A 23,574-nucleotide genomic window follows, 5' to 3' on the forward strand; every position below is an offset into this window, starting at 1 on the left:
TTTCTCGAAAAATTGATTTGCGATATATCTACGAAAATATGCAGATAAATTTAGAAGAATTTCGATTGTTCCGAGTTATTGACGGAGTATTATTAAAGACTCTAATCCCCCGAGTAAAATTCTGTGATTATCAAATGGATCCAGTGAGCTCGGAGTACCTAATTTTGACGCGGCTGATAATCGTCGGTAATATCGCAATAATGAGTGTGCATTTTAGCTTGCCGCAATTTCGCCATTTTGAATGCAAACACAAGGCATAAAAATGCAAAGTTTTATACTGCCTAGAAAATCACAATTCCATAAATATAGTTAACAGAATAACGGCAAATACATACCTGACGATAATTATGCACCAATGGCGTTTTCGTCGCACTCGAGCGAGAAAATAACGACATGGAACGTAACAAGAGGATTTCAATCGATGCCGGGTACACACACACTCACACACAAACGGATTGTCGATACTGAAATCACGATATTAGTTCATAATAGCGACTGTACACGGATACGACATTAAAACGAATACTTTATGAAACACAACCGGTGATTATTCGCGCATGAGATTTAGCTTTAAACAATGATAATCGCGAAAAATACGGAGCGATTCGAATACGACTCTGCGAGTCGTCGCGACGCGTTCCGTGACTAACTAGAATTTGACGTTTGCCGAAATGCACGATTGCGATTCTCGAAACAGTTGACACATTAAACCAATCACATCGCAGTAACAAGATCTAATCGATTTCGTAAAATGTGCACACTTCACATGATAAAAATATACGCTTAATTTTCAAAAAAAACATAATTAATGCAACTAATTACAAAATAACATTTACATACCTGATAATAATCATACTTTCATAAAATCGTATTCATTGTATTTTTCTTGTAATTCGATGAAAAAATTACTTGAAATGCGTCAAGACAGTTTCGCTTGATTCACCGAACACTCGGAAAGCGAGCATCGATTCTGAAATTATGATTTTGGTATATAATAACGCTTGCATACTTATGATATTACGAGGAATTGTAAAATATTTTTGTAAACTTTTCATACATAAAATTCTCGTGGAAAGAATAATAATCGTGAAAAACACGGAGCGGCTCGAATGCAATTCTACAACCGACACGACGCACTGACGACAACTTGATAACTTGAAATTTCGATTCTGCAGAGATACCAATCGCAGTATTTTAACCTAAAAAATACGAAATATTTTTCAGTAATTAAAAATTAATAAAATAATAAATCAATTGCAATAAATCAATATAATTTTCAATATTGAAAATAACATTAAAGTATCATAATGTACGATAAAAATAAAATTCAAAATTTAGGATAAATATAAAAATTATGCAAACATTTTTTAATGCATAATTAATGTACTTAATTAACTCAAGAACGTCAAATAAATAAACAAGACTCGATTAAAATAAATCAATATTTTTTATTATAACAAGTTGACTTTTCTTGTACAAAAAAAAAAACGTTCCCAAACAATTACAATATGTAACAACTTTTAACTTCGCAAACATGCGTTCTATCATTGCGATTTTATTTAATAAATAATATCATTTTACTCTTTCAGTTATTCATTTCGTGAACATTTCTTGACGCGAGCATGTATTCATTTTCCTAAAATGGCACACGCGCACAGACGTTTCCCGCATCGTCTGGTCGATCGATACCCCTATCTTTTTGACACCTCGTTTCATCGCGAGGTATGCGAACGCATCCCGCTATAATTTCGTAACGCCTGAACTTGTTCCCATCGAAACTTGTGCAATCCATTAGAATTCAATGTAAATGTTATGTGTAATTCACAGATACTAGTGGAAAGCAACGGATGGTATTCATTTAAGGCCTGATGGCGGAATATATCTATGATTATCGACAATTCGTATAATGTTGTGCCACGCTAACGACGATTGCGACTGCAAGAAGACACTCTAGCGATCCACGATGTTGTACTCGCGATTATTCTAATCGCTTTTTGATTCTTTGTGCAATAGCAGCGACGAGCGCGGCGCCTTTGCCACTTCCATCTTCCGCGTGTATCAATTTAAACTGCATTCAAAATAAAAATATTATTATGATATAACAAAGCATTTATCAATGACAAAAAATATTAAATATGCGGAAAACGTGAAATACATAATAAAAAATAATCATTTCTTATTTCTAAATATAAAAATTTTAAACATGTAATAAATTAAATTAAATTTTGTGTTAAACATAATAGAATGCTCATTTCTAAGAACAGATTCTTATGAAGCATTATATATTTTCTTTTAACTTTTATCTATGTAATGTTTCTTTTTAAACAAAAATTTCTTGATTTAAAATTTACATACTTTTCGACCTGGAGTGAGAAGCGAGATGTACTGTTTCATCCAGTTCTCTAATCGAGGATGATGCTTGTAAAGAGATCCATCTACAGCAATCGTTACTTGTTCTCGATCAATACGATCCAATAAACTCGCCAGACCTTCAACACAAATAATCGATGAGATTATACTTTATCTTCGTTTCAACTGGCGTTTAAAGTAGCTTCATTACATACATATCGATACAAGGAGAGCTGCACGGTTAGAGACGACCTCGCACACATATTGCACAACTTTGATGTCATCCTGGTCAGGAATGATACCAAATTTCGCAAGGATCTCCTTCGTGTTGGTATCGCCGCCATCAACCGAATCTCTAATGTCACAAAACAAATAATCGCGTTATGCACACAAATATTTTCAGATTAAATCAATTAAATTGATTTGAATTCACTTACTGCTCGATGTGCGAAACCAGATCGGTGGTAAGAGTGCCTGGTGTTAGAAGATTCTGCGATGTATTTTCTCCTACAAACAAAAGCCCCTCTTTGGTCAACCTCGCAAGTATCACACGCACCACCTCACCGAGATATTTGCCACCAATGTACTTTTCAAATCTAAGGAAAGAAGTCACAATGAGGTACCATCGCATCCTAGGAGCTAATTGCGCCGCGTGCACCTTTCTAAAATTCTTGGTTAAATTATGTTTAATTTAAAAAATAGAAAAGATTTATATAATTATTTCTATCAACAATTCTTTCATAAAAATATTAACAAAGTCAATTATTGATTCAATTTATCAAGCTTGATATATTAACATAATTTTATAACTGATTAAAACCGATAAATTATGATGCTATCGAAAATGTACATCCACTCAGTTGAAGTAGAATAATTACAACATAATTAAAGATAATGCAACGAATTTGCACACTTACGTAAACGAATTCACGATAAGCGAATTAGCATCGTTCTCACGATCAAAATCCGTTTTAATAAAGTCCAAAACACCGTTGTCACCAAAAGCGCCCCACTCGATATCGATGATAACCTTGAGTGACGAAAATCAGATTAATAATGTGTGAGTATATACACTACGAGGATAACGTAATATAAAAAAAAATATATTAAGTAATAATAAATATTATTAAAGATTATGTTAAATTTTAAATTGAACGTAGTGTGTGACATGCCTTTATCAATATCTCCAATAATAAAAAGCGAAAATTTGTTTGAAAAAAAAAACAGCACATCTTCCTTTTGCATCTAATACGTTATACGAGAGAAAGGTAAAAAGTGAAGGAGTTTCTTCAATTGATTCAGAAACAATATAACTCTATAACTATAATATTGATAACTCACTTGTCTCTCCCCGTGTCTTTCTGGTTCCCAATGTTCTACTCGATCCGCATTTTCTAGATAACAAGCGTTGCTGCCAGTTCCCAAGATAAGTCCAACTGCTGTATCGGAGTCCAGAGTTGAGCCCTGAACAAGAGTGCCCGTGGTATCGTTTAAGATCGCCACGACTTTTACCTTCGTGTCGCCTCGTCGATCTAAGGCCTCATGTAACAGTAGCACCACATCTTTATTTACGGCGTCACTACAATTAAATGTCTTCGTCCATGTCACCAAAACACCGACGTCCAGCGAGTGTTGAATTGTTGGAAACGAAAACGTAAAACCTGCATAAAAACAAATTGTTAAGATTAAAAGTGGAAAAATGCAAAATACAGAAATTAATCTAACATCTAATCCACTAACATTATTCTTTATCTGCTAACATTATTAACTAGGAATAAACAAAAACTGTTTTTCATTATATTTTGTCGAGATTATTTGTAGACTATGGTGCAGTAGCTTGTGTTAATTAAAAGTTTCGCGCATCGATATCTTACACTAGATGCGGAACTCAATTTACCAAGAGGAAGCTCTACATCCTGAAGACCCTGAGCGATGACAAAATCACTAACACACTTGGCCAAATAATCAAACAGTGGGACTGCCGAACCAACTCGTAACTCCGGTCCGATGTAGTATCGCTTCACTTCTTGTCGGATGGGAGCACCATTAGCCAATTCCAGAAGGAGCACACGGAAATTAGTACCACCAAGATCGAGTGCCAAAAACAGACCTCCTTCTACAAATATTCAAATATTTCGCTATCAGTTAAATTAAATTATGTAACATGATAATTTTGATAGAAAGCAATAAGAACCAAAATCGCGATTTATTATCTTTGTATCTTGATTGATAATAATTCATAGTTCTGGTACTTCGATAACGCACTTTTAATTTTCATTACCTTCTACATCATTATTTATTTTTAAAGAACTAACAGTATAATAATTTTATTATTTTACTTCTCTTTTTCGTTTTTCATTTTTAACTAATTTAAATTAAAATTGTTATTTCTGTGTATGTAAAAGAATGTCATTATATTAATTATTAAAAGACTCTTTGAAGTTAAATTCTTATCATATTTATGAGCTTATTAAAAAATGAAAAACAACTTTTACAAGATAATTTTGAATGTTATAAACATATTTTAAACATTTCTCTCTGTAATTTCGAATAAAAAAATTATCAAGATTCTATCCTCCTAGATTCCTCTGGACAGATTAATTTCCATAATAATTAACATTATCTTTTAATCGGGTATCTTTTATTATCGAAATAAAATCTCAACATATTTCGTATAATATTCTTGTTACCTCTGCTTTCATTGATAATATCTTTACAAAGTAATGATAAATCTTATAGATGCGATATAAAGTATACATCAGAACGATATATCAGCGCTATCATTACGGGATTAAGTGGAAACTTCGCTAATGACCTGTTCCATCCAGCAATTCTGGTATGTAAGTGTTTTCCATTTGTAGCGAGGACGGTTGCTGGTGGATTCCTTTGTTCATTTCCGAAATAAAAACATCCTGAATCTTCCTGGCGGTGGCTGCAGAGAATCGCATCTTTGCCAAATGATTCTCGATCTGCAAACAGTTATATTTTAAATGTTGTGTGTGGCATGTAACACTTGTATGTCGTAATCTGATAATAACTCCGTCATCGTCGTCACAAAAAGAAAAATCTGCCGCGATCCGTAAATCCTGTCGTCACTTCGGCAAACATACCGAGCCGCAGCTTCAAGTGCGATATTGTTTACATTGTTACGTATATTACGCAGTATCCAATAGAATTCTAAATATACAGACTAGGAAATCGTGCGTCGCTACACCCGGAGTATCGTATATCAATTAATTATAGCTAACATAAGGTAAGATTTACACACCTCAGTTGCATCAATGTCTTTTTTTTTTTGTGATGATATTCATAAATTGTTGACTTTCAACCGCACGTTACGACGTGCAACTAAGAACAGCTATTCATCATTATGCCTAGTAGTGGGAACTAGTATAATAAGCTTGCATAATTCACTTCTTGAATTAATAATGCAAAAGAGAGGTGTGTTGCTCAGTAAAATGCTACGCGTTCCTGCAAAACTATAATATATTTTGTTTATCGAAGCAAATAAAAGTAAACCGTGAGAAAATGCTGTAAGCGTAATTGTATATTTGCAAACTTGGCTGATCCTTTCGGCTCACGTTAGCGCACACAATGCGACTTATATTACGTCGATAACCGTGTACGATCTTATTTCATACAATAGTTTTTAGACGTGATAATTCACGGAGATATTCCTACAGAACTAATTCTACATTTTTCTACATTTAATCTTGTATCATCAATCGCAAATGATAATCTTTTTATATTTTTTGTGAAATAAGCTTATGATGTAAGTTCAATAAAAGTTGCATGATACAATTCTTATACAACTTTATTTTATAGCACAGAATAACTTACCACGTAAATAAAATTACTCACAATCGTAAATTTAATACAAATTATTACGGATAATGCGAATGCGACATAAGCTAGAGATCAGTTTTTCTTTCTCTCGATTCGCAAGTTGCTAAAAAGCTTCGTTATCTATACCGATAAACCGTTCACATGACTTGAACTTTTAACAACGCGGTATTACCTCTTGATAACCCTTTGACTTAAAGTGCGAGATAAAAATCGGTTTATGACGGAAATCATGATAACCTCAAAATCCGACTTAATCCAACTTTATCCAAATGATCTGAACTATGCTTTATGCTTTCGATACCAGGCGCGCCAACGTAATCGTCATAAATTAAACAAGATTACAACATCAGATTAATCGAATAAGTGAAGTTGAACTTTCTACTGTTAGAGAAAATGCGTTACGCGCGTTATTGTTGTATTTCGAGTGTTATTCACAAATTATTACTGTATTTGTTATTTGATTCAATGTTGAGAAGATGATACCACCGAAAAGATAATCGAAGCAATAATTTCCATTAAAGGAATCAATTTGTAATTTGTTACGTAAAAACGTTATGTAATGCTTTACAATTGCAGATATCGAGAATCAGAGAATGTCAAACTTTTTCACGTTCCAAAATTGTTTTTGAGAGAAGAAACTTTATTACGACTTAAAGGGCTTGGTACGTAATATCTAATGGCTTACTTGATGTGTGATTAGTATAACTAAAGCAAAAAATACTTGCAGATCATTGACTCATGTCATTAAATTCTTAACTAGAATGTCGCAAGGTTAAAGACTCCATTCGCCGTGCTACTTATATGTGATGGAATCGGGTGTAGCAGTAATTGATCGGTCATATCTTTTCTTAATCGGCGTTACATATCGTGCGAAAAATCGATTGTTCAATAATCAACATCGGAAAGCTAGACAGACAAAAAGGGTTTACATAACCTAAACTTAAACGAAGTATAGTCTGCATCGTCTTAAAAAAATCGTATGTAGAATTTATTCTTCATTATAATGTCTCAATAATCTATTATTGTTTGCGGAATAAATGTTATTCATGTTTAATGTCGGTAGACTAGAAAACCTGTTTCATCTGTTATTTATAGGTTAGATTAATTAATTACTCATTAAAGCTCGTTAAATAATAGCTCGTGAAAGCGAATAAAAAGGTTGAGTTTTTTGTAAATATTTTAAGGCTTAATTTTTATTTCTAGTTTTTACAAATTTTCACAAAAAATAATTACATAAAGTAATTTACGTATAATGGTTCTATTCTCGGGCGAGAATTTAAACTAAATGTGCCGATTGTCACTTGCTTCGTTAAGTATATCTATATCACACGAGATTTCGTTATCGGCCTTTAACTTCATCGTACGATTAGCATGAGAGAGCAGAAGTTCAGGGCAACAATTTATGAAATTCAGCATTGATGATAAGATAGATGTAACATTTTATCCATATAATATAGATGTTATATTTTTGACGGACGCAATGTCGCCTATAGTTCAAGTATGCATTACACTCACTTTTTGTCGCCTAACATCGTCGGAAAGTATAAGCGGCGATACTTGAAGCCCCTCGTGGAGCGCGTGATCTGTAGGTACGACCATGTCGAGCCGTTATCAGATATCTGAAAGAAAGAGAACATTGATAATCTCAGAGAAATTTTTGTAGAATATTAGAGCTGGCTTGTAGCGCCAATTCCAAAATGTTAGCTTTATTAAAAACATAGCTAATATTTGGCTATCTGGAATAAGCCAAAAAACGCTTTATTAACTTTCATTAAGAGTGTACTTTTTTAATTGTGAAAAAATCCATAGCAATTCAGTGAAACTAATTCTTCACTGCACTAATTAACAAGCTCTATTTTTTTCCAGATTGCAAAATACTCAACAAAAAATTGATAAAATACAAACATGTTAAAGTACGATGAAATAATGCGAACAGAGATAATGTATCGCAAAGCGATGTTTTGTCAATGGAAGTTTTTATCGTCGCTTTATGTTAAACGTAAAAATGCGACATGTCACATTTACAGTAATACAGTTTTGCTCTAATTAAAATATCGTTGCGGATGTCTGCTAGACATAACGTCTGCTATCATTAATTACTTTCTTTCTATTATCTCGACGGTATAATATGTATTGGACATTCGCGAGTCTATCACAAATGTCGCTTCATATATCGGCAGGGTCGATAGACGGTCACAGCTTTATCAATTCACATGACGTATGGTGTGATGAGGGCACTACCATTATCTACTTTCTTCGAAATGGACAACGTTACGATGTAATTTTTTCTTAACCCGGTGAGTCGCCTTTTTTAAACATCTCGTATATAACTCTAATCTGCATTTTTTATTCATATCCATTGAAGCGATGCTTTCTGAATTCAACTTCATAAGATTATAATGACAATTAATTATGTTTATTCCTTCTACATATGCAAGAATTTACGATGATTGATAATGAGGGAAAGTCTAGAGTACGCAGTTTCTGATAACACGGTTTGCTACGCTCATAAATCGTGCGTCTAAACCGGGTTCTCCGCTGTAACATATTATTGTGTATCGCTATAAATCAATTAGTAGTCTGATGGGAAGACTGAAAAAATTAAATACGCGTTGCATCAACGATTATGCGCAGTAAAGCATTTAATTAATTAAATATACCATGAACTCTGTATCTAAATTTTGTATGTAAAGTACTTATGACGCGAGTTTGTGAAATGATAAGATCATAGCGAATTTGTTACACATATACAGTGTCAAGTGGGCATTAATTCTCAAATTGTCAAGCTATGCAAAGCAGATATGCAAAAAAGAAAGGAAACATCACGTTGACCAAAATTAGCTTTGATTAGCGCATATTTTTAAAGAACGTCGAATTTTGACGATCAAAAGTCCAAAAATAGAATAAGCATATAATAAAATAAAAAATAAAAATATTTCAGCGTCTGGCTTTCAATTGATTTATCGATAACGAATCTAATCAGACTCGATTTCAATGGATGTTAATACAGTCGCGGACGCTTGAATATCAATTTATCATCAATTCTTACGCGACGAAGCCATGCATGTACAACAGAGCGCTTATCAACAACATTTACATGCCTACGTAAATGTGTCCATGAAAGTCGAACCAGTCGTCTTTCGAGCTCGATTGACCAGTTCGGATGGGTTGTCTGTCGCATGCTATCGTTATGCATAAATTTTTTTTTCATTTCCATACTTGGCTCACACCTAGTTCATCCGATCTCACTCTCAAGGTAATCCGGAGAAATTCTGCTCTCACTGCAGTATTTCGCTGAGACATGCATTTAAACGTACTGCAATGTGCATAGAGACTGTAAATTTTACACGTTTGAATAATTCTATTTAAAAAAGATGGTTAGTTCTCTCTCTCTCTCTCTCTTATAAAATAATTTTATTTTGTTTTGTTTGATATACAAATTTTATATAGAGCATAAATCGCGCTTTATTTAGAATCAACATGTCTGAAAATGTATATTGATTTCAATGTGCGTTTATTTCACAGCTGCAATTGCAAAATCTGGACTCTAAGTCGGACGTATGACTCGCGTGAATCTGCGAATCAGGTGGAGGATGGATTGCGAAAAAGCAACTAGAATATTCTTTCCAAGCCGCAAACCGGTGACGAATGAGGCTCCATTGAAATCAATTGGAAGGTGCAAAACGTCAACCGAGATAATTCAGCCAGTTGACCCGCCGTGATGATTCTAATACTAGAGTGCAACACGCACATTCGTCGTCGCGTTATAGCGCGGCATTTCACAGACTCTGTCTTCCTCCTCGCAGCTGTGGCGGATAGAAAACTTTCAACGAAACGCTTCCTACTATTCCACCATCGCTCATCCTTCATTTATCACACTCTGCGCCCATCAACGCATCAGCGATTAACGAATCTGACGTAAGCATAAAGTCGTCTGCGTCGCAAGATTAATATAACTGCATGGCCGAATGATTTTGCCAGCAACTTTATTGGCATTAAATCTCATAGAAGATATTTCCTCGTTTTATAAGTTTTGTTGCAGATTTTTGCTTGGCAAATGTAGTCAACACTTTGATGTTTTTTTTTAAAATTGAAACAAATTTTTTAATTAGAATTTAATTAAATGTCAAATTCTCCACATTTCTAAAATTTCCTAACATTGAATATTTTAAACTAAAGTTTTAATATCGATTAAAAATTAGCTGAATAATACGATGCACCCAGTATGCAGTTTGCCAAAGCCATTTCTTTTCTAAGTAAAATTATTTGTATTTCAAATATTTTTTATATAGAAATTGCATCAGCTTTTGGCAAAAAATATATGCATTAAAGTTCATTTATCGTGAAACGCTCTATATCTGAATAGGTTAATGTATGAAAGTTATGCTAATGTTCGAATTTATCTCTCTAATACAATTAAGATAACATACGATTGGAGTGTAAAAGAGTTTGAAGTCAAAATGTTGAAGTAAAGAGTTCAGGAGTGAAAATATTAAACTTTTTAGTTAAATTAAAATTATATAAACGTAACAAATGTTTACATCTAATTCAACTTTTGATGTTCTAGCACAATTTCGTTATCAGAATTGAAATCGGCTAGATAGAACAAAAGCAGGAAACACGATGTATGATTTATCTTCGTTACGAGAGCAATGTATGTACTCATCTTTAGTCGATATTGTACAACTCTTGAAGATTAGGCTTGGCGTCAAGTGCACTCCGGTTATCTAATCGAGTGCGCTTCTCCAAAGAGCGCAGCTCATAAATAATCTGCCTGCCGTTTGAATAATGGAACTTCCGTAATTCATGACTATTATCAGCAAGGGCACCGTATAAATCCGCGTGAGATGAAGGTACGTAGGAGTTGAACGTGAAAAAATGTCGCATTCTTAAATGCTTTTAGCTGTAACTACCACATTCGAACAAGTTTTTGCGAATGATCCTGCATAAATAACGAGCATAAAGCAACGTTTTTCCCATTCAAGAGACTCATAACTCCGAAAAATACGAAAGTGATAATTTTAACAAACTTCAGCGCAGAGTGAGTGAGTGAATTCTATTTAAATAGAACGCGTTTTAAATAGCACACGCGTAGTTTTTTGTAAAAATAACAGAGTCTAACCAGCAGAGATATTGAAATGATTAACTTTTAATTTCAGAAACAAGATGCAAGACGAAATAGAATAAATGACATTGGACGATGTGATAACGTCTTGTCAAATGACCGAAGTGCAACGGATGTCACGCGAAATGACGTAAAATGATTTTTATTACAGCACTTATTTACTTATAATTGACGTCTTAATAATACATATCACCGTAAGAATTGGAAGAAACGCGGGACGCGAATTCGATATCATCTAGCGCGCGACAGTCGAAATATCACCGCTGACGATCTTACATCAATTACGTGATTTCGCAACTCGTACGTGGAATAAACACGGCGCGCGGCGATAAAGCGGCGACTAAATTGGACTTTCTGTGATCAAGAATCGGAGACGTCGGGTATCTTACGACGGTCACGCTATCAGCTAGAAGTTGCCGGTTCGTAATTTTGCGTACGTTCGCTGTTTTGTGCGAAAATTTGTTTGCGTATCTCAAATGTGTGCGCATCGTTAGAGTTATTATAGCTGACAGTATATAATTTTTTTTCTGTACAAGACATAACAGATTTATTAGAGACTGTGCAAGAAAATGCAATCTTGTATTAAATAACCCAAAGTTTTCTTGATACTTTATCATTTTAATCAAAACATATAAATATCGGAAATTTTAATTAAAAATCACATAAATTCAGATATATAATTAGATATAAAATAAAAAAAAAACAAGTTATATAGTGAGATAAGATTATATAATATTCACGATAATCTATCTCTCATAATAACACTAATCTCTTTTTTATAATAACACCAATTCAATCCTTGTAAAAAAATATCAACAACCCAATTAGTTTTTCTTCACAAAGTATTTTAAGCTTCATGGAATTTTTTATAATTGCTTGCAGACTCGCTTCACAAACATGTACTATTTCAATCGTGATATCGAAAAAGTACTTGTTTAACATCTACAGACAGATAACCGGACTTTAAACAGCGATCTAAAAACATATAATCTCAGAGGGTCGACGATAGCGCGTAGTTTCGATTATATAAAAAAATGCAAAAGCCGGAATTTGTGAATATGTATCGGTAGATTTTTATTCTTTCGAGCGACTGAATTTTTGCGGCGGCAAAACTGCCAGCGAGTGTCACATGTTGCTACATGTGTAATACCCGGCGACGACACATGCAACACAATATTTCAAGGACCCACGTGGGTCTCGCGCCAGCAAAGTAAATATCGCGAACCTGTATATGTCGCGATTTGATATCTAAAATGCGATGGCATCTCGATTCTTCTCGATGTATGTCATTGTTTGTTCAAATGAGCGCCAAATCAGAGCATTCACTCCTTCGATTGTACTAGATCGATAAACCGCCCGAGTATGATTTGCGAATGTGCGTATCTCGTTGGAAAACCATTGTGTATCCTTGAAACCGTCGTGATTTATCGATACAAAAATGCCATTTCCGTCGATTTCTAATACCTGACCTCGATTGATTTTTGTAACAGACGCTATTTTGTTCATTTTCGCCGACATGGTTAGCGAGAGAAATTAATATCTCTATAAGTTGTCAAGAAGAGCAATAAAAGATATTCGAGCAGGAATGTAGAACTCGTATTAACATTCAAATTATCAGTTGCAGGATCGAGTGCCTTGGAAGTGAATTTAACTGAAAGATAAAATTTTGGAATCCAACGATGATTATCTATAGAATACAAAACCGAAACATCACGAGCTTATTTCTTTCAACAAAGCACAGATACCTGTCCAAATAGAAGAGGCCCATCAACATTCCATTTTTTTTTGGAGTATAGAAAAAAAAAGAAAATATCGTACGTTCGACGTAAGTTCGATGACACAACTGTCCTATATATATATAACTAGCAAAAAAAAACTAGAACAAAACATACTTTTATATCAGAATACTACTTTAAAAGTCATTGATATAAATATATGTAAATATGTAAATATACGGAAGAAAATATGAATTTCTACTTAAAATAATTTTATATTTTTTTTAACATCTTATATTTTCAATAAGTTTCGTGTGATCTCTTATGCCCATTTCCACCAATGTAGATTAACTTTAATCTCGGTTCAACTTACTCTTCATCTTTTTCTAATTCTAAGAATTAGAAAAAGGTGAAGAGTAAGTTGAACTCTAAGAATTAGAAAAAGGTGAAGAGTAAGTTGAACCGAGATTAAAGTTAATCTTCGTTGGTGGAATCGGGCATTAAACAAGTAAAACATACGTAATCGGAAAATTTTATTTAAATTAACAAAATCGCGCCACGATATCACGATTATCACGATATGTAGTAACCGATTATCTTGTTAAGATATTACTGTAAGAGCATACCAGCGATACAAGTCTTCTGCAACTGTACATTCTGTATTCAACAGTTTAATAATTAAATTTCAGGAAAGATTCGAGCCTGTAACTTCTCGTAAATTTGCGAGTATCGACAAGTGGACGGCGCGGAAACTGCAGTTTACTGGAGCGCATTTAGGAACGGTGACACTACTTGGTCCAGCTTTAATGATACAGTACCTGACTTCGCACACGCGCTTCCGCTTCCAGTCTCTCGATCGATGGAAGATCGACCGACTCCGGCTGCTGTTCGCAAGCGTGGCTTCCTGGTCTAACACGCACGTAGGCGGAACAGTGCAAAGTGTACTCGCGGCGATCGGGCGACGACTGGTCGTGCCTCCTTTTTACTCCCCGTATGCTTCCATGCGATCGGCCGGCCCGCGGTATCCACCACTACTGGTCCGCATGCGTCACGCCTGTACTTCAACAGCGAGTAAATGCGTGAGCGAACGAGAGGTCGCGACGGGCACACGCGCGAGCCCGCTTCGAGCCCCGTGACGTCTGCCCGTAGCAGAAGGCCGCGTTTTACGATCACGCAAGCGGTTGTATACAAGCGGTTTGTTATTGTGCCGTCGAACTCACTTTGAACTCATGTTTGTTGCTAAATTTAGAGCCAAACTGAAATTTTGTAAATATTTGTAAATATCTTTCTTTGTAACCTCTAGATTTTTTTACACATTGCACATCCTGTTATGCAGCCAGTTGAATTAAAATTCTAAAGTTTCAAGATTGAAATCCAGCCAATTTTTTTTTATTTGAAAGTGAAGAAAATCAGATTTTGTAAGATTATGTGTATTCTGACAATTATTTGAATAGTTTATCATTCAAAAATAAAAGAAAAAACTGATTATGAACTAGTCGAGGAATACGCTTGTTTCAAGGAAGCTTAATTCAATTGACGTATATGTACTATAACGAGTCTCGGCCGTTGACTGAACGTAATGCGAGCGGTAGCACGTGCTTGCAATTCAAGATAAATTCAAACATTAACTCTTATTTGGACAAGCAAGATTGATTGGATCCAGAAGCCGCCACTTGTCACACGATGTTACATTAATTGTCTAGTGAGAAGAAGAATAGAGTCTTAAAAGTGAACGATCAAATAAGATTCTCACTAAACAAAACTGTCGCAAATTTAAAAAAAGATGTAAAATGTATCGGAATCAATTTCCAGTCCATTTATGAGACGTTACATTCTTCTCACTTATACTTATAAATTATAAAATTATAAAACTTTTGACTTACATTTTAATGAAGATAAATACTTCTGCATCACACTGAGTGTGATAAATCCAGAACAGATAACAAAATCCTGTCATTCACACACTCGGGTGTCAATCAAGACAAAAGAGCCGCCTCGAAGAGGATTTGTTTTATAAAAAGAAACGAATATAAATTCGTAAATTTTTGCGGTTCTTGAGAAATGACAAGTAGCATCGCAGTAGGTTTTCGGTCGATTAAATCGCTTCAAGTGTAAAATCTTAAAAGTACTTGATTCGATCGAGTAGTCAACAGTCGACGATATGTTCTCTGCGTTCATGATCGCACGTGGTTTATGCATTGAGTGGTTATCGGTAGTTACGTCGGTCCATTCATTCTCAACCCACGCATCCACACGCACGCACACATGCACACCTACGTACGGCGCGGCGCAGGTAGATCCGTCGACATATGCGCCGCTTACATTAGGATACATGGTCGACCATCGGTCAAACGAATCTTGGATATTGCCGGTTTGGTTTTTTCGTTAGCTTGCCTTATCTTCGAATCCGACTTTTTACCGCGTGCGCTATCTTCAATGAGGAAAATGCTAATGCCGTTTCGTAATCGATGTTTGCTCCAGAAAGATTTAACTGCGAATAAATATTTACGAACTGAAGAGTGCGTAAACAAATTAAAACATTGTCTGGAACAATGTATAGAATTCTGAATATCAAATTAAGGATAAGGTTCTAATATAAATTTCCTGTTCTTAGCACACACACAAGCGTAATTATATTCTAGATTTATTTGTTTCCAAAACACATTAAACGAAACGCGCGATCGGTTTCTCGCACAATTTTTTTAATCATTCAAATATAGGATCATAAATTATATAACGAAAGTATCGCAGAAGGCAATATAATGCGCTCAATTACTATCGCGACGACTCAGAATTGAATTGTCATTGATGTTTTTTCTTTTATTTTTATAAAAAGTAATTATGTAAAATTATTCGCACATGTAAAACAAAGAAACGCGTACTCGGCTCAGTACATAAACGATTAGTCTTATAAATTTTTACAAGTCTACCTGATAAAATTGTAAGAGTTACGTAAAGCGCGATCAAACCGTATGAAAATGCGTGTGAGACGCTGCTGCGTTTAGACGCGTATAAGTATATATACATATATATATAGAAGCAATAAAGTAACATCCGTCTGTGCAGACTACATAAGCTGAATGGAGTTTGATTAAAACGGCCGATGTGTATAAATTTAGATCGTTGCAATTGCCCGACCCTAACGGCTCCGTAAATCATTCCTCTTTAGCGAAGACCAATCTTACATCTCTAAATACGTTCGATTGGATTGGATCGCACATTGTAAGGTCAAATCAAACATTAGATATAATTAAAGACGATATGATATTAATTGTATTGTGCTCGGATCAGAATCATTTTTTTCTGAAAACCAAACGTATATATTTGTATCAAATATTGTGAAGTATGCATACCTCACGAAATCGATTAGATCTTATTACTGCGACGTGATTGGTTCGCTGTGTTAACTGTTTCGAGAATCGCAATCGTTCATTTCGGCAAACGTCACATTCCAATCAGTCACGGAACGCCTCGCAACGACTCGCAGAGTCGTGTTCGAATCGTCCACATTTTTCGCGATTATTACTGTTTAAATCTTGTGCGCGAATAATTACCGTTTATGCGTCATAAAGTATTCGTTTTGATGTCGTATCCGTGTACAGTCGCTTTTATGAACTAATATCGTGATTTCAGTACCGACAATCCGCTTGTGTGTGAGTGTATGTGTGTGCGTTGTGTACCCGGCATCGATTGAAATCCTCTTGTTACGTTCCATGTCGTTATTTTCTCGCTCGAGTGCAACGAAAACGTCATTGATGCATAATTATCGTCAGGTATGTGTTTGCAGTTGTTCTGTTAACTATGTCCATGTAATTATGATTTTCTAGGCAGTGTAGAACTTTGCATTTTTATGCCTTGTGTTTGCATTCAAAATGGTGAAATTACGACAAGCTAGAATGCACACTCATTGCGTTATTATCGACGATTATCAGCCGCGTCAAAATTAAATACTCCGATTATTACCGGGCTCACTGGATCCATTTGATAATCACAGAATTTTCGGGGGATTAGAATCTTTTGTAATACTCCGTCAATAACTCGGAACAATCGAAATTCTGATAAATGCATTTGTTTATTACGTGCATATTTTCGTAGATTCGCTAACCAATTTTTCAAGAAACGCAAAAGTATTCGGCAGCGTCAATACAATCGTGGAAAACAAGGAATAAATTGATTCATTTAATTTCAATTGGAATTTAAATAAAAACAGTGTGTAAGGAGCTTTGCGTACCAGTCATCGTTCTTTCAGAATTATATGTAAATATTTTTTCATATCTATAATACCAAAATTTGAGCTCGATTGCGATTTAAAGCCTGCGATTAAAGCTTCGCTACGTTAGACACCGCTCTAGCTCTAAAAAATTAATTCCCGCTCAATGAAATTTTTATCAGAAATATTATTACCGTGAATTTGCAGAGTTGGAAAGAAATAATATTTGGCAACGTAATGTATCTGTATGACAGAATTCTTTAATTTTTTAATACGCAATATGCGATAAAAGGATTCCTTGATTTCGGGGCCATTGACGTAAGGTCAATAAGAGATGTCAAACATGATCGCATGATTCTGATCGTCTGAAAATACAGTAGAAAACATTTGATCCGTTGACCTAGCCTCATTCTTTATCTTTAAAGAATTCAGCTTATTCTTTATCTTTAAAGAATTAATAAAAATATACGAATACACATAACGTACGTCATAGATTTGGACGGATAATCTTTTTACGTGTGAAACAAGCTTTATTGCAACTGTGATACACAATGTGTAATTAATGTGAACCACGATAACATTAACGTGACAAAAATGTCACGTGGCACTAAATCAAATAATTAAACATATAACTATATAATATTATACAAATTAGTCATCATAAACTATTATTAAAGAAATCACACATTCTAAACAGCTTTTATGCGAATAAAATAATAACATAATTAATATAATATGCAAATTTTTAAAACTTACGACTTTCCAATTTTGAAAATATTCTTACTCTTTCGTAATAAGTGGCTTAAAAAAATGATCATAAAACTTATTCGTGTGTGTCGTTGCAATATAATTTACATACTACTTCCAATTAAAATCTAATCTACTTACAGTTTCCGATTATATAATCTCATGAAAAAATATAAATCTATGCGATATTATTACTCGGGCAGGAGATCATCTCCGAGCTCCTCGTCGCCAAAATCGTCATCTCGTTTTCCAGCAGCTGTCATAGGGCGAGTAGGGAGAGGTCCTATAGGGTCTGCGTAACTCGTGCCTAAAAGCAATGGAAAATATAAATAAGAAAATTGCTTTTTTATTTTTGATAATTTCCACAAATAAATGAATGCTTGACATATTTAGATAGACTTGGAGTCAAATAATCAGTCATAACATATTATTGTAAATACTACATGCGACAGAGGTAGGCCGGATATATAAATACAACACAAATGTCCATTTCTAGATTCATAGCACGGATCAGTAATATATAACAGTTTGACGAGTATTCAGTGATAAAGAGAGAACAAGAATAGACTAGTCAAAGCGACCGCGGCCATCCATCATTTATTCAATCCATTAGAGCGATTCGCATACTGTCTGTAGATCATTTTTGCTGATGTTTGCTTTCAATGGAAGTGCGTAATGCTAAACCATTACTAACTGAATGGCTGCTAAATTTTCCATAAAGATCATACAATGTTAAAATTTTGCAGTAAAAACTCTCGTCAGGATTTATTAGAAATGCGCAAAACGGTAATTAAATCGTAATATAAAATACATGAATTTATAAAATAATAGATCTAATATTTTTTTATGGAATTAGTATTAAATAGCAAATTAAAAAAAGAGATATTGATATATGAAAAGTGATTATATTGCAAAATTTGTAATTATCGTACCTTGATAATCATTTCGGCCTGAAATTGGTCGTCGATCCGGACTTGGTCTACGATCTGACACACTCAGCCCTGATCCAGCCCGTGATGATGTTCCACTGTTACTCTTCCTAGATCCTGCATAAAATATATTTTCAAAATTTAGATATACAAATTGCGATACAATACAATCAATTGAGATACAACTGATATACAATTTAGATGTACAAATTTGAAAAAAAGTGAATACTCGAATGTTTGAGATGTATCTTTTAATTTTTATCGACTCTTACTCAATACATTCATCACATTTTCATAAATTATTTTTCCTGAATTGCTAATTAGATTATGTCAATATTTATTAGATTACCTGTTGTACCTGGCCTTGCTGAACCTTGTCTTTCTTTCAGTTCTTTAGCTTTTTCGGCCTTTTTCAATTCAGCAGTATACATCTGCGCTTCTTTCAAACCCAGATCACTGCAAAGTCTGATCAAAAACTTTAGGCATTCTATATTATCCGGAAACTTATTGTGGATATCTTGATACTCTGCGAGTGCTTTATGAAATTGCCCTGTGCGTCTTAAACACGCAGCTACTAGTAATCTCCATCTTGGTTCGTCTGGTACAAGTTCTACCGCTTTTTCAAAATAAGGCAACGCCTTTTCAGCAACCTTTAAGAAATTTAAACTTATTATCTTGAACGATATACTGTTAATAGCAAAAGCTAATCGTATACCTGCATCGATATGAAATAAGAGCCAATCCAATCTATTACTTCAAAATTGGCAGGATAGAATCTGTGAGACTGTAAGAAAAGTATATAATAAATAATTAAGTATAAAAATTGAAATATTAATATATTATTAGATAATCTAAAGGTTACATAATTAAAAATAAAAATTATTTACATCGCTATAAAATTGGAACGCCTGCTGCTGATCTCCTATTGAGTCATACATCTCCCCCATTTTTTGTAAAACTCCTGGATCAGATGATATGATACCCAACAACTGATTATACCTGCAATGACCAAAATAATGTTCAATCATTCATAAATTAGTACAAAATTTGAGTGGAATGGTAGCAATAGCATACAACTGTCAGAAATGAATTCTTCATAAAATTAAGGAAATAAAGAACGATTTAACAAAATACCATTCAGATGCTTGATCGACATCATTCATCAACTGATATAGATGACCAAGCTGGTATAGTGTTTGCGGATCATGTCTAACGATATTCCGAACTTTCCAAAAACACTCCAAGGCTTCTTCGTACAGATTCTGCTTTTTATAAACTAAGCCTACAAAAAACACACATTAACATTGTAAAATAATGTTTACAATTGTATAAAAAAATTAATGAACACAAAGAAAAATTTTATGCAAAATAATACCTAAATTGTATAAAGCTTGCACATGACTGGCATCCGTTTCTAATGCATATAGCAGCAGTTCCCTAGCAATGTTCCATTCATCCTTTTTCATTGCGCAAGCGGATAAATTAACGTAGGCTGCCGCATTGTAAGCATCGGAAGTACGAGCTGCTTCAGCATATTTTTCTGCTTGATCATAATCTCCTTGCTAAACAATTTTCTACTTAAACACAGAAATCAAACCAATATCTACTAAGTTAGACAAGTCTTACTTACAAGATAGTAAATAAACGAAAGCATGGTTGCTGCTGCACTGTTAGCTTTACTGTCGCGATTTTCAAACATCTTTAATGTGTCTATGGCCAGTTGTGTTTCCCGATTATGCAGAAATACCATTGCTTTATTTATTTCCAAATCGGCAGCTAAGATACTGTAAGTCGAGGACTTAATAGTATCAACACACCTAAAATAATTGCGCGAAATTTATATGCAGAAACCGGATATTAAAATTTCTTATTATTCTTTGAATGTTATAATTCAGTAAATTTTACCAGGCAAACCCAGATGTAAGTGAGTCTTCTATAACAGGTGCTATAAGCTTTGCTGCGCAAAGTATAGTTTTCTCAGCTTCCAGCTTTATTTCTTTTTCCAACTTGGACAAATCGTCATTCTTTATAAGTTCATTTAATATATTCGATGCATCATCATCCTATACAAACAAAGAAATATTAAATATACTGATACGACCTAATGTTTGATTTGCAATTTATAACGTGAATAAAAAAACAAGATATGAATATTTGTACCAAATCATCAATTTTTATTCATATGTATATAAAAATAACATCTGAGAGAGATAAAAGTGGCGTAAAAAAGTAAAAAGACATATTTAAAAACGGAATATTTGATGAAAAGAGATAATGTGTCATTGTGTGAAATATGTGCATCTCTTAGATTGTGAATCAACTAATGGTGCACAGCAGTGCAGGTGTAGTTTTGAAAAGCAACGTTTTGAAAAATACATAGCTTTAGCAAGAAGAGTACAAACTCACTGGATTTATACTATACTTGTCCTCCTGCTCTATATTAAGTTGTACTTCTAGTAATTCTAAGAAAGCTCTTTTCATCTTATCGCGATGAGATAACGCAAAATGACACAAAACGGCATGCAAACCCGCTTTAAACTCAGATCTCTCTCTCATCACCCATTCAAAGCTATTAGCTGCCTCTTCTAACCGACCCATTTGTACAAATAACATTCCCATGTTATGCATAATCTTTATTCTGCGAAATATTTGCCAGATTAATATTCCTATTATTCATGGCACAATGCAATCGTTCCTTGATATTTTTCGCTTGTATAACATATTAATATATATATATACAATATATATATTTACCTTAAATCCTTATGGACTGTCGGAGCTTGATCAAATGCCATTCTATACATTTTAATAGCTTGAGAAAGTTGACCCATTTTCACGTAAATATTACCCATATTAACTTTGAGCCTGGCACTATTGCTAAACATTCTGTTCCTTGTTATAGCCTGATAAGTCGCAATGGCCTCTGTATACATTTCGTTATTTGTATATTGAACTGCCAAATTGAATAGCACCTATTGGAAGATAAATTGGAAATTGTAAGTCAAGTATCAAATGTAAGAGATTGTAGATATTGTAGATTCAATGAGCTTACAGCAAACGTCAAGTCTATATTGTGATTATCACTGAGACCGGCTTGTTCTTGCAATCGTATAAGAGCCTTCTCCCTTGAAGAAGCTTCTCGTGCGCGTTCTAATGCGATTCTCACATTGTTTTCTGAAGCTGCCTCCGCAGAACTTTCTATTAAGGCCATTATTTTCTTTTCTCTTGCTTTTATTTTTTCTTCTGGTCTAAAGTAAAAAAAAATCAATAAAAATATATGATCTGGACACTGTACATACATTAAAAATAATATACATAGGTAAGCATATGTAGATTTGAAATCTTACGTGTCTTCTTTGTTAGCTTCCAATAGAGATGCGGAAGTCTTAGTGCTACTTCCCAAGTTAAGAGGATCAAAAGTTTGTTTATTGCTGGTATATCCAGCACTTCTCACTGCTGTCATAGGTCTAACTCCAGCTGTCATAGGTTGCATTGAAGTAGTGGTACCGCTTCTTTGAAACTAAAAAAGCAATAGCATAAACCTATGTTATATCCGTCATATCAAAAATTATAATATCTATAAAATTAATATATAACTAAAGTAGATTGGATAATATCTCGTATTTTTTTCTGAATTACTATCTAAACATTTTTGAAGTTGATGTCAAAGTAGACAAACACTTTAAATTCCGTAATAATAAGACATCATTCGCAATGTTGAATTATACAAACTGTTTACTTACTCTGCTCGATGTTCCAAGACGCATTGCAGTACCTGGTGTCCTTGGAGTAAACTGTGAACAAATCCTCTCTTTAAAAAAGTATAAAATATACATTTCAATAATTTTTATACCTTAGAATCTGATATTTTAAGCCTGGTGTGAAATTAAAAATGATATTAGTGATATAAAAAATGTAATAGTATCAAGCTTACTATTGATCTTTTTCCATAACTTGTTTTAATAACTTCCTGGAACAATTCATCCTGCTCGAGATCCTTATACACAGATGGATAATCGTCATATCCCATGTAAATGTCATCCTCAATTTCTGCTGCAGCCATGATTTATACCTCTACGATTCACAGTATACTTGTTTCACAGTCTTCTTACAATACACACATCTAATCATATGTTAAATTGTTAGCTTATGTGTACAGTCTTGAATGATATAGATCAATGTAGATTAAATAAAACTGTCTTTTCGAAAGGAATATGATACAAAAATTATAAAACGTAAAAACAGAGGAAAGGGCAAAAACAAATACACCGGCGATGTAATGACTTCTGCAAGGGTTCCACCATTTCTGCAAACACATTGATACGTAGTGCCATCACATCCGTAAAACTACGTAGCCGCATCGATTTTTCAAGACTGTCGGTATCATACCGTTTTTTTGGTTCGTATCCGTACTACGTCTATTATTTGTGAAAAGAACATTCACAGTATTTGAATCATATGTTTAATGATTTTAATAATTTTTTTGATATTTTTATACTCAGAATAATAACAAGAACCGAATAATACTACTAAGTTTTACATTTGCAATTTTGCAAAGTGCATTACTGGGTTCGCAAAATGTAATAAAATTTTTATAAAATAATTCTATTCAATTCAATTCAGTTTTTCTTATGTTAATTAATCGACTTCTCT

At 34.0% G+C, this 23,574-nt stretch overlaps 2 protein-coding genes and 1 long non-coding RNA gene across 12 annotated transcripts; 1 reads left to right on the forward strand and 2 right to left on the reverse strand.

The window, feature by feature from the left end:
- Positions 1–1,428: 1,428 nt before the first annotated feature.
- On the reverse strand, positions 1,429–13,996 carry LOC105671942 (hexokinase type 2). Its single transcript, XM_012366512.2, has 10 exons — positions 13,854–13,996; positions 7,711–7,814; positions 5,165–5,318; positions 4,247–4,465; positions 3,691–4,010; positions 3,267–3,379; positions 2,787–2,945; positions 2,565–2,704; positions 2,356–2,489; positions 1,429–2,068 (listed from the first exon to the last, which is right to left on the reverse strand). The coding sequence occupies exons 2-10, from the start codon at positions 7,792–7,794 to the stop codon at positions 1,979–1,981; spliced, it is 1,413 nt and encodes a 470-aa protein (XP_012221935.1). The 5' UTR covers positions 7,795–7,814; positions 13,854–13,996; the 3' UTR covers positions 1,429–1,978.
- LOC105671943 (uncharacterized) lies at positions 6,524–14,111 on the forward strand. 10 transcript variants are annotated; one of them, XR_010889782.1, is made up of 6 exons: positions 6,524–7,172; positions 8,062–10,113; positions 10,763–11,240; positions 11,355–11,739; positions 12,939–13,145; positions 13,725–14,111. It is a non-coding gene; the product is annotated as an uncharacterized lncRNA (long non-coding RNA). The 10 variants fall into 10 exon arrangements; XR_010889781.1 differs by having other exon boundaries at positions 11,355–11,450; XR_010889785.1 differs by having other exon boundaries at positions 10,763–11,236; positions 11,355–11,450.
- A 933-nt stretch (positions 14,112–15,044) lies between these two features.
- Positions 15,045–23,278, reverse strand: nompB (intraflagellar transport protein 88-like protein nompB). The gene is made up of 15 exons (XM_012366511.2): positions 22,856–23,278; positions 22,665–22,715; positions 22,269–22,441; positions 21,974–22,169; positions 21,676–21,893; positions 21,328–21,559; positions 20,827–20,984; positions 20,552–20,738; positions 20,297–20,483; positions 20,056–20,203; positions 19,809–19,920; positions 19,637–19,705; positions 19,271–19,571; positions 18,925–19,038; positions 15,045–18,299 (listed from the first exon to the last, which is right to left on the reverse strand). The coding sequence occupies exons 1-15, from the start codon at positions 22,982–22,984 to the stop codon at positions 18,184–18,186; spliced, it is 2,391 nt and encodes a 796-aa protein (XP_012221934.1). The 5' UTR covers positions 22,985–23,278; the 3' UTR covers positions 15,045–18,183.
- Positions 23,279–23,574: the final 296 nt, after the last annotated feature.

This window comes from Linepithema humile, chromosome 4 (genome assembly GCF_040581485.1).
Source record: "Linepithema humile isolate Giens D197 chromosome 4, Lhum_UNIL_v1.0, whole genome shotgun sequence".
NCBI classification, from domain to species: Eukaryota; Metazoa; Arthropoda; class Insecta; order Hymenoptera; family Formicidae; genus Linepithema; species Linepithema humile.

Excerpts from the sequence above, each read along its gene's own strand:
- LOC105671942 (XM_012366512.2), bottom strand. The coding sequence starts at position 7,794 with ATGGTCGTACCTACAGATCACGCGCTCCACGAGGGGCTTCAAGTATCG. Across the intron at positions 2,946-3,266 it reads CTTATCGTGAATTCGTTTAC|ATTTGAAAAGTACATTGGTG; the intron begins GTAAGTGTGCAA and ends TTCTTTCCTTAG. Across the intron at positions 2,490-2,564 it reads AGCTCTCCTTGTATCGATAT|GTCTGGCGAGTTTATTGGAT; the intron begins GTATGTAATGAA and ends TTTGTGTTGAAG.
- nompB (XM_012366511.2), bottom strand. The coding sequence starts at position 22,984 with ATGGCTGCAGCAGAAATTGAGGATGACATTTACATGGGATATGACGAT. Across the intron at positions 22,716-22,855 it reads GTTATGGAAAAAGATCAATA|TTTACTCCAAGGACACCAGG; the intron begins GTAAGCTTGATA and ends ATTTGTTCACAG. Across the intron at positions 19,039-19,270 it reads AGCAAGGCCAGGTACAACAG|GATCTAGGAAGAGTAACAGT; the intron begins GTAATCTAATAA and ends TATTTTATGCAG.